General features: G+C 39.5%; 1 protein-coding gene across 1 annotated transcript in view; it reads left to right on the top strand.

The window, feature by feature from the left end:
* The window catches only part of DNAJC13 (DnaJ heat shock protein family (Hsp40) member C13), a 162160-nt gene that overhangs the window by 57532 nt on the left and 90812 nt on the right, over positions 1-13816 (top strand). The window contains exons 6-13 of the mRNA XM_005906542.3: positions 899-1099; positions 3872-4078; positions 4170-4265; positions 4631-4722; positions 6854-7020; positions 7125-7204; positions 7287-7456; positions 7932-8031. Of these exons, the coding sequence (XP_005906604.2) occupies positions 899-1099; positions 3872-4078; positions 4170-4265; positions 4631-4722; positions 6854-7020; positions 7125-7204; positions 7287-7456; positions 7932-8031 (1113 nt within the window). The remainder of the gene's footprint in view (positions 1-898; positions 1100-3871; positions 4079-4169; positions 4266-4630; positions 4723-6853; positions 7021-7124; positions 7205-7286; positions 7457-7931; positions 8032-13816) is intronic.

The raw sequence follows: 13816 nt of genomic DNA, 5'->3' as shown, positions 1-13816 counted from the left end.
TTGGCTTAAAGCTCAACATTCAGAAAACTTAAGATCATGGCATCCGGTCCCATCACTTCATGGGAAACAGATGGGGAAACAGTGTCAGACTTTATTTTTGGGGGCTGCAAAATCACTGCAGATGGTAACTGCAGCCATTAAGTTAAAAGACGCTTCCTCCTTGGAAGGAAAGTTATGACCAACCTAGATAGCATATTAAAAACAGAGACAAAAAAAAAAAAAAAAAAAGGCAGAGACATTACTTTGTCAACCAAGGTCCGTCTAGTCAAGGCTATGGTTTTTCCAGTGGTCATGTATGGATGTGAGAGTTGTACTATAATGAAAGCTGAGCACCCAAGAATTGATGCTTTTGAACTGTGGTGTTGGAGAAGACTCGGACTCCAAGGAGAGCCAACCAGTCCATCCTAAAGGAGATCAGTCCTTGGTGTTCATTGGAAGGACTAATGTTAAAGCTGAAACTCCAGTACTTTGGCCACCTGATAAAGACTCTGATGCTGGGAAGGATTGAGGCTAGCAGGACGACAGAGGATGAGATAGTTGGATGACATCACTGACTCAATGGGCATGGGTTTGGGTAGGCTCCGGCAGTTGGTGTTGGACAGGGAGGCCTGGCATGCTGCTCTTCATGGGGTCGTAGAATTGGACACAACTGAGCACCTCAAGTGATACTGGTACTGTCTTTAGTTAGCCTAAACATTCTGAATTGAATAAACATAAACCTCCAAATGGCCAAAGTAAAAATGTCTTTAAGAATTTGATTAGTAGCTCTAAAATTTTATAATATTTAGATTTTCAGGGTTTTTTTTTTTTTTTCTGCAATGAGTGATACACTAAATGTAATGGTGTTTTATGGTAACCTTAAATATGAATTTAAAAGTATTATTATTTTTCTCTGCAGAGATATAACTGCTATAAGCATCACTGGAGTGATACAAGAAAACCCGTTGTTTTGGAAGTAACACCAGGAGGCTTTGACCAAATTAACCCTGCAACAAACAGAGTCCTCTGTTCCTATGACTACAGAAATATTGAAGGCTTTGTAGATCTCTCTGATTATCAAGGAGGGTTTTGTATACTTTATGGAGGATTTAGTAGATTGGTAAGTAGTGTTTTTAAAAAGTTATTTTAAAAGAGACATGACCATTTGAAGGAAAGCAGAGTTTTTACAGTTAATTTTGAAATTTCCTTTGAGTCCTCTGGAAGGAAGTATGTTATTTTGAGTGCAGGCTTTGGTATCAGGTAGACATCAGCTTGAATTCCAGTTTGCAGCTCTCTAAAATGTGGAGGAAAATTTGTGTATGTCTTAGGTTTTTTGATCAAATGAGATACTTTATATAAAATTCTTAGCACAGTATGTCACTTAATATTTAATAAACAGTGATCACAGTTTTATTTTCATTAGTATTAATGTGTTACTTGAAAGTTTCTAAACTTTCTTTGAAAAGTTATGTTAAACTATCTTTTTTTATAGTCTTCTTTCCTTTGCCCAGATATTTGTAATCTGAAATCTGAATATACTTTGAAAATTCAAATTTGGAGTTCATTGCATGTTTTATTTTGAAATTCTGAGTTACATGTAAATTTTGGGACACAACAGAAACCTCTTAAGGTACTGAGATCCTGTTTGTTAATTGGCAGTAGAAACAGCTATAGATTATGATCATTTTTTTTTTTATAAGAAACATCCTGCCTTTCTTTATTAAACCCCATACCTCAGAGATGAGCATTAGAGTGTCCAGATGGAGAGGCTCAGGTGAACTTACTCTCAGAGTCCTTTCTCTTGAGATTTTAAATCCTGTAGCTACCTTAATATCTTGGGAACACTACTCCCAAGATTAGTGTTCTGTAGATAAATTATCCATCCTTGGATAGCAGAACCAGGGCAAGTCTTTTGGAAATACAAGAGGCTGCTGCTGCTGCTAAGTGTCTTCAGTCATGTCCGACTCTGTGCAACCCCATAGACGGCAGCCCACCAGGCTCCACCGTCCCTGGGATTCTCCAGGCAAGAACACCGGAGTGGGTTGCCATTTCCTTCTCCAATGCATGAAAGGGAAAAGTGAAAGTGAAGTCGCTCAGTCGAGTCCACCTCTTAGCGACCCCATGGACTGCAGCCCACCAGGCTCCTCCGTCCATGTGATTTCCCAGGCAAGAGTACTGGAGTGGGATGCCATTGCCTTCTCCATACAAGAGGCTAAGTATAGCAAAAAGAAAAGAGAATGATGGATGGGGTGAGCGATCTGATTTACAAAATATGTTAGCTTCTTCAGAGTTACAGGCCTTGTCCCGTCCTCACTCCACCCAGATGATGGGTACCAGCCTAGTGCCACTCATCTAGGAATGTGCATGTAGACATTTTGTTACTGCTGAGTCTAGACCCAAAAAATGAATGATCCATGAGAAAATCAGTTCCCTTTCCCACCCTAAAGCAGCCTAAAACCTCCTGTCATAGTGCTGCCCAAAGGTTTGTCTCTTCCCTGGATGGTAGAAGTTTATAATGATTAACCTCTTGGTGGAAAACATATTTGATTACAGTAATATGGCTTCACAGATCTTAACAGAGTGACATTAATTCATCAAGCCTTCCAATGCATAAAGTAAACATTAAGGATAAGAATTGTGACACTCCTCAATTGCCAACATGTTTTATTGCTTGTTGGCATCAAGCAGTTTTAATTTTTTTCAGATATGTTACTTTTATTAAATGATAGGTGACGTCAAACTTGGTAGCCTTAATATGTAGGTCCGTGGGTTTAACTTGTCTTCACATTGTAATCACCTGGAGAGTTTTTTTTTAAGCCCAGTATGCCCTCGGCTCATTTTCTGAAGATACTGATTCAATTAATATAATGGGAGGCCTAGCAATTGCAATTTTTAAAACTCCGGAATTGAGCTGAACATTCAGGCAAGTTTGGGAACACGTTTATTCATAGTATGGTATGTGGCAGTGTGCCTCAAACTTGAAGGTGCATACAAATCAGCTGGGGCATCTTGTTCACTCTCAGATTTTGATTCCGTAGGATTGAGGGTGGAACTGAGATGCTATACATCTAACAGGCTCACAGGTGATGCTGACTTTCCTGGTCCTTGGATGACCATTTGAGTTGCAGGAAGCTAAGCATACTGTCTGCCTTTTAAAAAACACTAGCTAAAATGAGTCAGTTCACTACAGATATGAGACCATGACAGATTCATTCAAGAAACTGATATCTTCTGCATCCATAGTGACTGAGATAAGCTGTTGGAAATGAAATCAGGTTTTAAAACATCTGATCCAGTGTTTCTCAGCAGGGTAGTTCATGGCATTCCGGGCAGGACAGGTCTTTCTTGTGGGATTCTCCTATCCTGCCCTTCACAGCATTTTTGGCCTCCAGGTACCACATGCAAGTAGCAATACCTTATCCTTAATACACTCTGGAGGTTGGTTTGTAATATTCATAGGCCAGTGACGTGGTGAGCATTTAAGCATTTTTCAAGGTAATCTTGCGAGAAAGCCCATTGTATAAAAACAGATGAAGTCAGAGCTACCTTAGTTGAAACTGGAATTCTGTCCACCGTAGTATCCAGCACCTCCATTGGACTTGGCTGGGGCCTTTTTTGGAGCCCTAGAGTGCTGTTTTCCACACAGGGATGAGAACCAGACTCTGAGAATTTATGAGATAATTTCCTTTCAGTGATTATTTGCAAGGTTTTATATTTCAGACTTTGATTTTAATTTATAATCAGCCACAACATACTGCTTATTTACTTCTGATAAGATCTACCTTTTTTCCTCCTAGAATTGCTCCTTCAGGCACTTTCCTATAAGTTGATTCACTATGGTCACATTTTAATGATTTCAACCCTAACATTTTAAATTTCAAAATTTATGCAGCATTTATTTGCATCAGAGCAAAGAGAAGAAATTATCAAAAGTGCAATAGATCATGCTGGCAACTATATAGGTATTTCATTGCGGATCAGAAAAGAACCTTTAGAATTTGAGCAATATTTGAACCTCCGATTTGGCAAATACAGCACTGATGAATCCATCACATCTTTAGCAGAGTTTATAGTCCAGAAAATATCACCTAGACATTCGGTAAGCTCATATGTTAAAAGTGAAAATTTGTTCATCTGATTTTGACATTTTTCTTCAATAGTTTTTTAATATATGTCAATTTTGTTTGAAGGAACCTGTAAAAAGAATTCTAGCGCTTACAGAAACATGTTTAGTAGAACGTGATCCAGCAACCTATAATATTGCAACATTGAAGCCCTTAGGAGAAGTAAGTTTCAGTAATAGTTTAAATGAGATTTCTTCCTGTTTGTATATTAGAATAATTTTCTTTCTGTTTTAATATTTTTTATGCCTAAAGAACAGGAAACGATCTGCATTTAAATTTTCATTGTATTTATTGATCTTAGAACAATGAATATTGTAAAATTTGTTTTTCAAGTACATAATGAAAACTTTTTATTAAGTATTATATGAAAATTTGAATGAGACTTTTAAGCAGCTCTTAAATTCTGATATTATAACCAAGTTACATTTTTAAATATTGACTTTTGTCAACTAAATGATATGTAGATTTTCTAATGGAATACCATAAAACTAACATCTTTCATGGAACTTATTTCTTGTGTTCCCTAGGTGTTTGCATTGGTTTGTGACTCAGAAAATCCACAGCTTTTTACCATTGAATTTATAAAAGGTCAAATACGGAAATACTCTTCAACAGAGAGGTATTTTTTTTTAATTCATCTAGTTTTTGAGATCTTAGTATGTGCAAGGCAAAGTGCTTCATCAAAGAGGAAAAAAAAAGATAAATTTTATCTAGAACTTTAAAATTATGTAATGAAGGAAAAGACAACTTTATTTTGTTGCATGTTTAAAATATCTTTCATTTAGTCTTCAAGTTTTGAAAGAGTATAAAAATGGTTCAGTTCAGTTCAGTCGCTCAGTCGTATCTGACTCTTTGTGACCCCATGAACCGCAGCACGCCAGGCCTCCCTGTCCATCACCAATTCCCTGAGTTTACCCAAACACATGTGCATTGAGTCGGTAATGCCATCCAACCATCTTATCCTCTGTCGTCCCCTTCTCCTCCTGCCCTCAATCTTTCCCAGCATCAGGGTCTTTTCCAATGAGTCAGCTCTTTGCATCAGATGGCCAAAGTATTGGAGTTTTAGCTTCAACATAGGTCCTTTCAGTGAACACCCAGGACTGATCTCCTTTAGGATGGACTGGTTGGATCTCCCTGCAGTCCAAGAGTCTTCTCCAACATAGTTCAAAAGCATCAATTCTTTGGTGCTCAGCTTTCTTTATAGTCCTCACATCCATACGTGACCTCTGGAAAAACCATAAAAATGATTACTTGATATTAAATCAAAGGATGGAAAATAAAGTATGTTTCTGAAACTTACACTTTTTAAGTATTTAAAAATAATACCTTTCACTTTCATTCTTAAATTGTTTGGATAATGGTAGCCAGTTACTCTGGCTACCTGATGTAGCCTCTGATGCTGGGAGGGGTTGGGGGCAAGAGGAGAAGGGGACGACAGAGGGTGAGATGGCTGGATGGCATCACTGACTCGATGGATGTGAGTCTGAGTGAACTCTGGGAGTTGGTGATGGACAGGGAGGCCTGGCGTGGTGCGATTCATGGGGTCGCAAAGAGTCGGACACGACTGACTGAACTGAACTGAACTGAGCCAGTTACTTTGATAAAAATACACTCAGTGCAACTAACACCACATGGTAAAACAACTAAACCTGTGTGCAGGTTTTGTGTGGGTATGTTTTAAACTCCTTTAAGTGAATACAAAGGAATGTAGTCACTGGAGCAGATGGTAAGAGTTTGTTGAGTTTTATAAGAAACTGCCAAACTGTATTCCTAAAGTGGCTCTACCATTGTGCATTCCACCCAGCAGTAATGAGAGTTCCTGTTTCTCCACATCCTTATCAGCATTTGGTGGTGTCAGTATTTCAGATTTGGCCATTCTAATGCTAATGTTGTGGTATCTTGTTTTAATTAGCATCTTCCTGATGTTATATGATGTAAAGCATCATATAGTACTTTGGATCATTTTTTTTTCCTTTTTTTTCCCACTTTAATTTTGTATTGGGGTATAGCCAGTTAACAAAGTTGTGATTGTTTCAGGTGAACAGCAAAGGGATTCAGCCATATATATACATGTATCCATTCTCCCCCAAACCCTCCTCCCACCCAGGATGTAGGATCGTTTTTTTTATAGGGTTATTCCTTTTATTGTTGAATTTTAAGAGTTTTTAGTATATTTTGAGTAATGATCCTTTATCAGATATGTCTTTTGTAAATATTTACTCCCAACTTGTGGCTTGTCTTTTTATTCTCTTGATGAAGTTTCTTGAATAAGTAAAACTGTAGAGAAAGAAGCAGATAAATGGTTGCCTGAGGCTAGGGAGTTTTTTGCAGATGGGCACAAGGAAACTTTTTCGGGTGCTGGAAATGTATAAAAACTGGATTGTGGTAATGATTGTACAACTGTATAAATTTATGAAAAATTATCAGACTCTACATTTTAATTGAATGACTTTTGTGATTTGTAAGTTATCTCTCAGTAAAACTGTTAAAAAGATAATCTTAAAATTAGAAAACAAGAGGAAAATATTAACAATCCATTTCTTTAGTAACTTGTACATGATGTGAAACAGGAAAGTGAAGAACTAGTATTGGAGGTCAGGTTCTCTCCTGCCACTTCTCCTTAGTACTTCCCTGGTACCCAGGGTGCCCCCCTGAGCTGGTTACCTTCTAAAGGCCCTATGTTGCTTTCTAAGTGAAAATCTCCCTAGATTATCAATCCTAAAACCTTTTTTATTTTTAACTTTGCTTAGAGATTCCTTATTAGCAAGTTTGCTGGATGGAGTAAGAGCCTCTGGTAACAGAGATGTTTGTGTAAAAATGACATCAACTCATAAAGGTCAGCGATGGGGGTTACTCAGCATGCCTGTCGATGAGGAGGTAGAGAGCCTTCATCTCAGATTCTTGGCTACACCTCCAAGTAAGTATTGATTTAAGTATAATTTCATTTCTATCCATCTACTTAACAATAAATAAATACAGTGCAGACCTCTAAATCGTTTTGAATCATTCATTTCCTTACAGATGGCAACTTTGCAGATGCTGTGTTCAGGTTCAACGCTAACATTTCATATAGTGGAGTTCTGCATGCAGTGACGCAGGATGTAAGATAAATTGTATCATAATTTGTTCATTGTCATTAATTTTTGGTATAGAAACTTTTTTGAAATACTCTTCCTCACCTAGGGTCTCTTCTCAGAAAACAAAGAAAAACTGATCAATAATGCCATAACGGCATTATTGTCCCAGGAAGGGGATGTTGTTGCTTCAAATGCAGAACTTGAGAGTCAGTTCCAGGCTGTGAGGAGGCTTGTGGCTTCCAAAGCTGGTTTTCTAGCTTTTACTCAGCTTCCAAAGTAAGTTGCCTTAATTTTTTTTTTTTTTAGTAAGAATTTGAAAAACTCAAAATAGCAAATAATCAACAAATTTACCTCCTTATATCTGATTAAACTTGTTACTTTTTAATATGGTGATATAGTAGTTTCTATTCATGAGATATAAAAAAGCAAGATGAATGAATGGAAATGATATTGCTGACTCTTATTTATACATTCACCCATGATATTACTGACTCTTGTTTTAGTGAATTTGAATGGGAAGTTCAAGCCTTTTAGCTTTAATCAACCTTCAACTGCTCCCCCGCCCACCCCAGCCCCTCCAAAGGAAAAAAATTATGAAAACTGTTATGTTCTAGATATGGGATTCAGAATATGTAATTGCTGTAGTAATGTAGTAGAAACTTAAAATAACTTACTGTGTAATAGTTTTATAGTAAAATAATAGAACGATGCTCTGGTGTTGCTACTATATGCTGTTGTTTTGTCCCATGAGGTTTCGGGAGCGTCTTGGAGTGAAGGTAGTAAAAGCACTCAAGAGGAGCAACAATGGAGTCATCCATGCAGCTGTTGATATGCTCTGTGCCCTCATGTGTGTAAGTACTGGTGTTTTTCTCAAGGAAGCTGAATCTATGTGACTGATGGTTTCAATTTTCACAAACCTAGATTTTATTGTTTCAGTTAAATTCAGTGTTTTTATAATTCCTAACTTGCTCTTACAGCCATTTACTTATTCAAGTAAACATTTGTTTAGTAGTAGTAGTTAGTTGAGTCACTAAGTCATGTCCGACTCTTGGGACCCCATGGACTGTAGCCTGCCGGGCTCCTCTGTCCATGGGATTCTCCAGGCAAGAATACTGGAGTGGGTTGCAATTTCCTTCTCCAGGGGATCTTCCCAGTCCAGGGATCAAACCCAGGTCTCCTGCATTGCAGGCAGATTGTTTACCCACTGAGCTAAGCATAGCCTATAAACTAGGCACTGTGCTGTTTTCAAAAAGAAATACTAAGATGTCAAGACAAAATTCCTCCCTGAGTTGCTTGTATATTTTTGAGATTAGTTGTTTGTCAGTTGCTTCATTTGCTATTATTTTCTCCCATTCTGAAGGCTGCCTTTTCACCTTGCTAATAGTTTCCTTTGTTGTGCAGAAGCTTTTAAGTTTAATTAGGTCCCATTTGTTTACTTTTGCTTTTACTTCCAATATTCTGGGAGGTGGGTCATAGAGGATCCTGCTGTGATGTATAGATCAGTCTTATGGACTCTGTGGGAGAGGGAGAGGGTGGGGAGATTGGGGAAAATGGCATTGAAACGTGTATAATATCATGTATGAAACGAGTCGCCAGTCCAGGTTTGATGCACGATACTGGATGCTTGGGGCTGGTGCACTGGGACGACCCAGAGGGAGGGTATGGGGAGGGAGGAGGGAGGAGGGTTCAGGATGGGGAACACAGGTATACCTCTGGCGGATTCATTTCGATATTTGGCAAAACTAATACAATATTGTAAAGTTTAAAAAAAAAATTAAAAAAAAGAAATCCATAAGTTCATATTGATGGAAATTTTAAAAAACTCTTTGGTTTCTTTTGAAGGAGGTACCCTGCTAAATAAAGAGAAAGACTCAAAAAAAAAAAAAAAAATTCCTCCCTGAATTTGCTAACAGTCTAGTAAGGTTCACTTCACTTCACTTCAGTTGCTCAGTCGTGTCCGACTGTTTTCGACCCCACGAATCGCAGCATGCCAGGCCTCCCTGTCCATCACCAACTCCCGGAGTTTACTCAAACTCATCTGCATCGAGTCAGTGATGCCGTCCAGCCATCTCATCCTCTGTTGTCCCCTTCTCCTCCTGCCCCCAATCCCTCCCAGCATCAGAGTCTTTTCCAGTGAGTCAACTCTTCGCATGAGGTGGCCACAGTACTGGAGTTTCAGCTTTAGCATCATTCCTTCCAAAGAACACCCAGGACTGATCTCCTTTAGAATGGACTGGTTGGATCTCCTTGCAGTCCAAGGGACTCTCAAGAGTCTTCTCCAACACCACAGTTCAAAAGCATCAATTCTTTGGTGCTCAGCTTTCTTCCCAGTCCAACTCTCACATCCATACATGTCCACTGGAAAAACCATAGCCTTGACTAGACGAACCTTTGTTGGCAAAGTAATGTCTCTGCTTTTGAATATGCTATTTAGGTTGATCCTAACTTTCCTTCCAAGGAGTAAGCGTCTTAATTTCATGGCTGCAATCACCACCTGCAGTGATTTTGGAGCCCAAAAAAATAAAGTCTGACACTGTCCCCATCTATTTGCTATGAAGTGATGGGTCCAGATGCCATGATCTTAGTTTTCTGAATGTTGAGCTACACATTTGTATATAACTGTATACATAGTAGGAGCCGTGGGATCCCTAAAAAGCAGGACTTGATTATGATTTTGTGATGAGAAGACAAAAGGTTCTAGGTTAGTCTTTATGGAATATGTTACACTTGATCTGAATCTTAAAGGTCAGGTAGATATTTCTAGTTGTGAGAAGACTTTCCTAAGGAAGAATAATTCAGTGTTTTCAGTTGCTCAGTCGTGTCCGACTCTTTGCGACCTCATGAACCACAGCACTCCAGGCCTCTCTGTCCATCACCAACTCCCAGAGTTCACCCAAACCCATGTCCATTGTGTCGGTGATGCCATCCAACCATCTCATCCTCTGTCGTCCCCTTCTCCTCCTGCCCTCAAGTTTTCCCAGCATCAGGGTCTTTTCCAGTGAGTCAGCTCTCTGCATCAGGTGGCCAAAGTACTGGAGTTCAGCTTGAGTTCACCCAGGACTAAACTCCTTTAGAATGGACTGGTTGGATCTCCTTGCAGTCCAAGGGACTCTCAAGAGTCTTCTCCAACACCACAGTTCAAAAGCATCAATTCTTCGGCACTCAGCTTTCTTCACAGTCCAACTCTCATATCCATACATGACTACTGGAAAACCATAGCCTTGACTAGACAGACCATTTTTGGTAAAGTATGTCCCTGCTTTTTAATATGCTGTCTAGGTTGGTCATAACTTTCCTTCCAAGGAGTAAGTGTGTTTTAATTTCATGGCTGCAGTCACTATCCACAGTGATTTTGGAGCCCAGAGAAATAAAGTTAGTCACAGTTTCCACTGTTTCCCCATCTGTTTGCCATGAAGTGATGGGTCCGGATGCCATGATCTTAGTTTTCTGAATGTTGAGCTTTAAGCCAACTTTTTCACTTTCTTCTTTCACTTTCATTAAGAGGCTCTTTAGTTCTTCCCTTTCTGCCATAAGGGTGGTGTCATCTGCATATCTGAGGTTATTGATATTTCTCCTAGCAATCTTGATTCCAGCTTGTGCTTCCTCCAGCCCAGCATTTTGCATGATGTACTCTGCATATAAGTTAAATAAGCAGGGTGACAATATACAGCCTTGACTTACTCCTTTTCCTATTTGGAACCAGTCTGTTGTTCCACGTCTAGTTCTAATTGTTGCTTCCTGACCTGTATACAGGTTTCTCAAGAGGCAGGAAGAATAATTAGCATAGGCAAAAGTTTATTTGGGAAACGAAAAATAATTGAATATGACTGGATCATAACATGAATGTAGGCACACAGGTTTAGGAGTTAGAGCTAGAGATGTGTGCAGAGACCATAAACAGTCTTTTGTATCAAGGAAGCTAGTTTTGCATGCTAAAGAAAACTGATTTTTTCAACAGAGGAATGGTAACATGTCAGTTGTGGAATTTTAGGAAATTCATGGATGGTATGGGAAGTATAGATTAGAGGTCAAGTTAGAGGCATGGAGAGCAAATTATCATGTAAGAAATGAAATGCTGAAGTAGGATGGACTAAAGAAGGCACATTTGAAACCGGTTTGCGAGGTAAAACTCTTAACTTGCAGACAGCTTATTGTGGGGAGAAAGCTGTAAAACTGAAATTTTTGGTTTATTTCAATTTTGTGTAGAGCATATGTTCCTTATAGTAAGTATTTTAGGCAGACTTAATGGTATACATTAAGTATAAGTAATCACTTGAATGTGTTAGTTGCTCTGTCGTGTCTTACTCTCTGCAACCCCATGGACTGTAGTCCGTCAGGCTCCACTGTCCATGGGATTCTCCAGGCAAGAATACTGGAGTGGGTAGCCATTTCCTTCTTCAGGGGATCTTCCCAACCCAGAGAATGAACCCAGGCCTCCTGCATCTCAGACAGATTCTTTACTGTCTGAGCCAGCAGGGAAGCCCTTGTATAAAACCTTGTATAAAATCACTTGTACAAAACCTTGCATTTATTCCCAAAGTGGATTTTATTATCTTTATTAAAAGTAATTCCATTAAAGAATTGGTGAAGGACTTCCCTGGTGATGTAGTGGTTAAGAATTCACCTGCCAATGCAGTGGACCTGATTCGATTCTTGGTAAGGAAGATTCCACTTAGCTGCCACAGGGCAGCTAAGTCCCTGCTCAACAGTTACTGAACCCCACACTCTCTGGATTCCGCAAGCCGCAACTACTGAAGTCCATGGTCCCTAGAGCCAGTGCTCCACAACAAGAGAAGCCGCCATGACGAGAAGCCTGTGTACAACTAGAGAGTAGCCCCCCCAACTTGCTACAACTAGAGAAAGACTGTGCAGAACAGTGAAAACCCAGAACAGACAAAAGTGCATAAAGTAATTTTAAAAAGAATTCGTGGAAACACTAGAACAAAAAGTAATAGTAGTGTTGAATAATTTTGGATGAATTATCTCATTTGAGCTTCATAATAATCCAATAAGGTAAGTATTTTTATTCCCTCTTTATAACTGAGGAAAATGAAACTGAGAGAGTTTAAAGTAATTTAACTGTGTCTAAGGTTGGCTACGAACAAAGCTAGTGGAGTGATGGAATTCCAGTTGAGCTATTTCAAATCCTGGAAGATGATGCTATGAAAGTGCTGCACTCAATATGCCAGCAAATTTGGAAAACTCAGCAGTGGCCACAGGACTGGAAAAGGTCAGTTTTCATTCCAATCCCAAAGACAGGCAATGCCAAAGAATGCTCAAACTACCACACAATTGCACTCATCTCACATGCTAGTAAAGTCATACTCAAAATTCTCCAAGCCAGGCTTCAGCAATACGTGAACCGTGAACTTCCAGGTGTTCCAGCTGGTTTTAGAAAAGGCAGAGGAACCAGAGATCAAATTGCCAACATCCACTGGATCATCCAAAAAGCAAGAGAGTTCCAAAAAAACATCTATTTCTGCTTTATTGACTATGCCAAAGCCTTTGACTGTGTGGATCACAATAAACTGTGGAAAATTCTGAAAGAGATGGGAATACCAGACCGCCTGACCTGCCTCTTGAGAAACCTGTATGCAGGTCAGGAAGCAACAGTTAGAACTGGACATGGAACAACAGACTGGTTCCAAATAGGAAAAGGAGTACGTCAAGGCTGTATATTATCATCCTGGTTTTTAACTTATATGCAGAGTACATCATGAGAAACGCTGGGCTGGAGAAAGCACAAGCTGGAATCAAGATTGCTGGGAGAAATATCAATAACCTCAGATATGCAGATGACACCACCCTTATGGCAGAAAGTGAAGAGGAACTCAAAAGCTTCTTGATGAAAATGAAAGTGGAGAGTGAAAAAGTTGGCTTAAAGCTCAGCATTCCAAAAATGAAGATCATGGCATCTGGTCCCATCACTTCATGGGAAATAGATGGGGAAACAGGGGAAACGGTGCCAGAGTTTATTTTTGGGGGCTCCAAAATCACTGCAGATGGTGATTTCAGATATGAAATTAAAAGATGCTTATTCCTTGGAAGGAAAGTTATGCCCAACCTAGATAGCATATTAAAAAGCAGAGGTATTTGTCAATAAACGTACGTCTAGTCAAGGCTATGGTTTTTCCAGTAGTCATGTATGGACGTGAGAGTTGGACTGTGAAGAAAGCTGAGCGCTGAAGAATTGATGCTTTTGAACTGTGGTGTTGGAGAAGACTCTTGAGCATCTCTTGGACTGCAAGGAGATCCAACCAGTCCATTCTAAAGGAGTTCAGTCCTGGGTATTCATTGGAAGGAGTGATGCTGAAGCTGAAACTCCAATCCTTTGGCCACCTCATGTGAAGCATTGACTTATTGGAAAAGACTCTAATTCTGAGAGGGATTGGAGGCAGGAGGAGAAGGGGACGGCAGAGGATGAGATGGGTGGATGGCATCACCTACTCAATGGACATGGATTTGAGTGAACTCCGGGAGTTGGTGATGGACAGGGAGGCCTGGCATCCTGCTATTCATGGGGTCGCAAAAAGTCGGACACAACTGAGCGACTAAAGTGAACTGAAGGTTGGCTATAGTCATTACCAGAATTAGAATTTGATCTTTACTCCTAACTATCATGCTGGAATCCTTTTT

Source organism: Bos mutus, chromosome 1 (genome assembly GCF_027580195.1).
Source record: "Bos mutus isolate GX-2022 chromosome 1, NWIPB_WYAK_1.1, whole genome shotgun sequence".
Classification (NCBI taxonomy): domain Eukaryota; kingdom Metazoa; phylum Chordata; class Mammalia; order Artiodactyla; family Bovidae; genus Bos; species Bos mutus.
The sequence above is the reverse complement of the archived record's forward strand: the minus strand, read 5'-3'. Positions and strand labels throughout refer to the sequence as shown.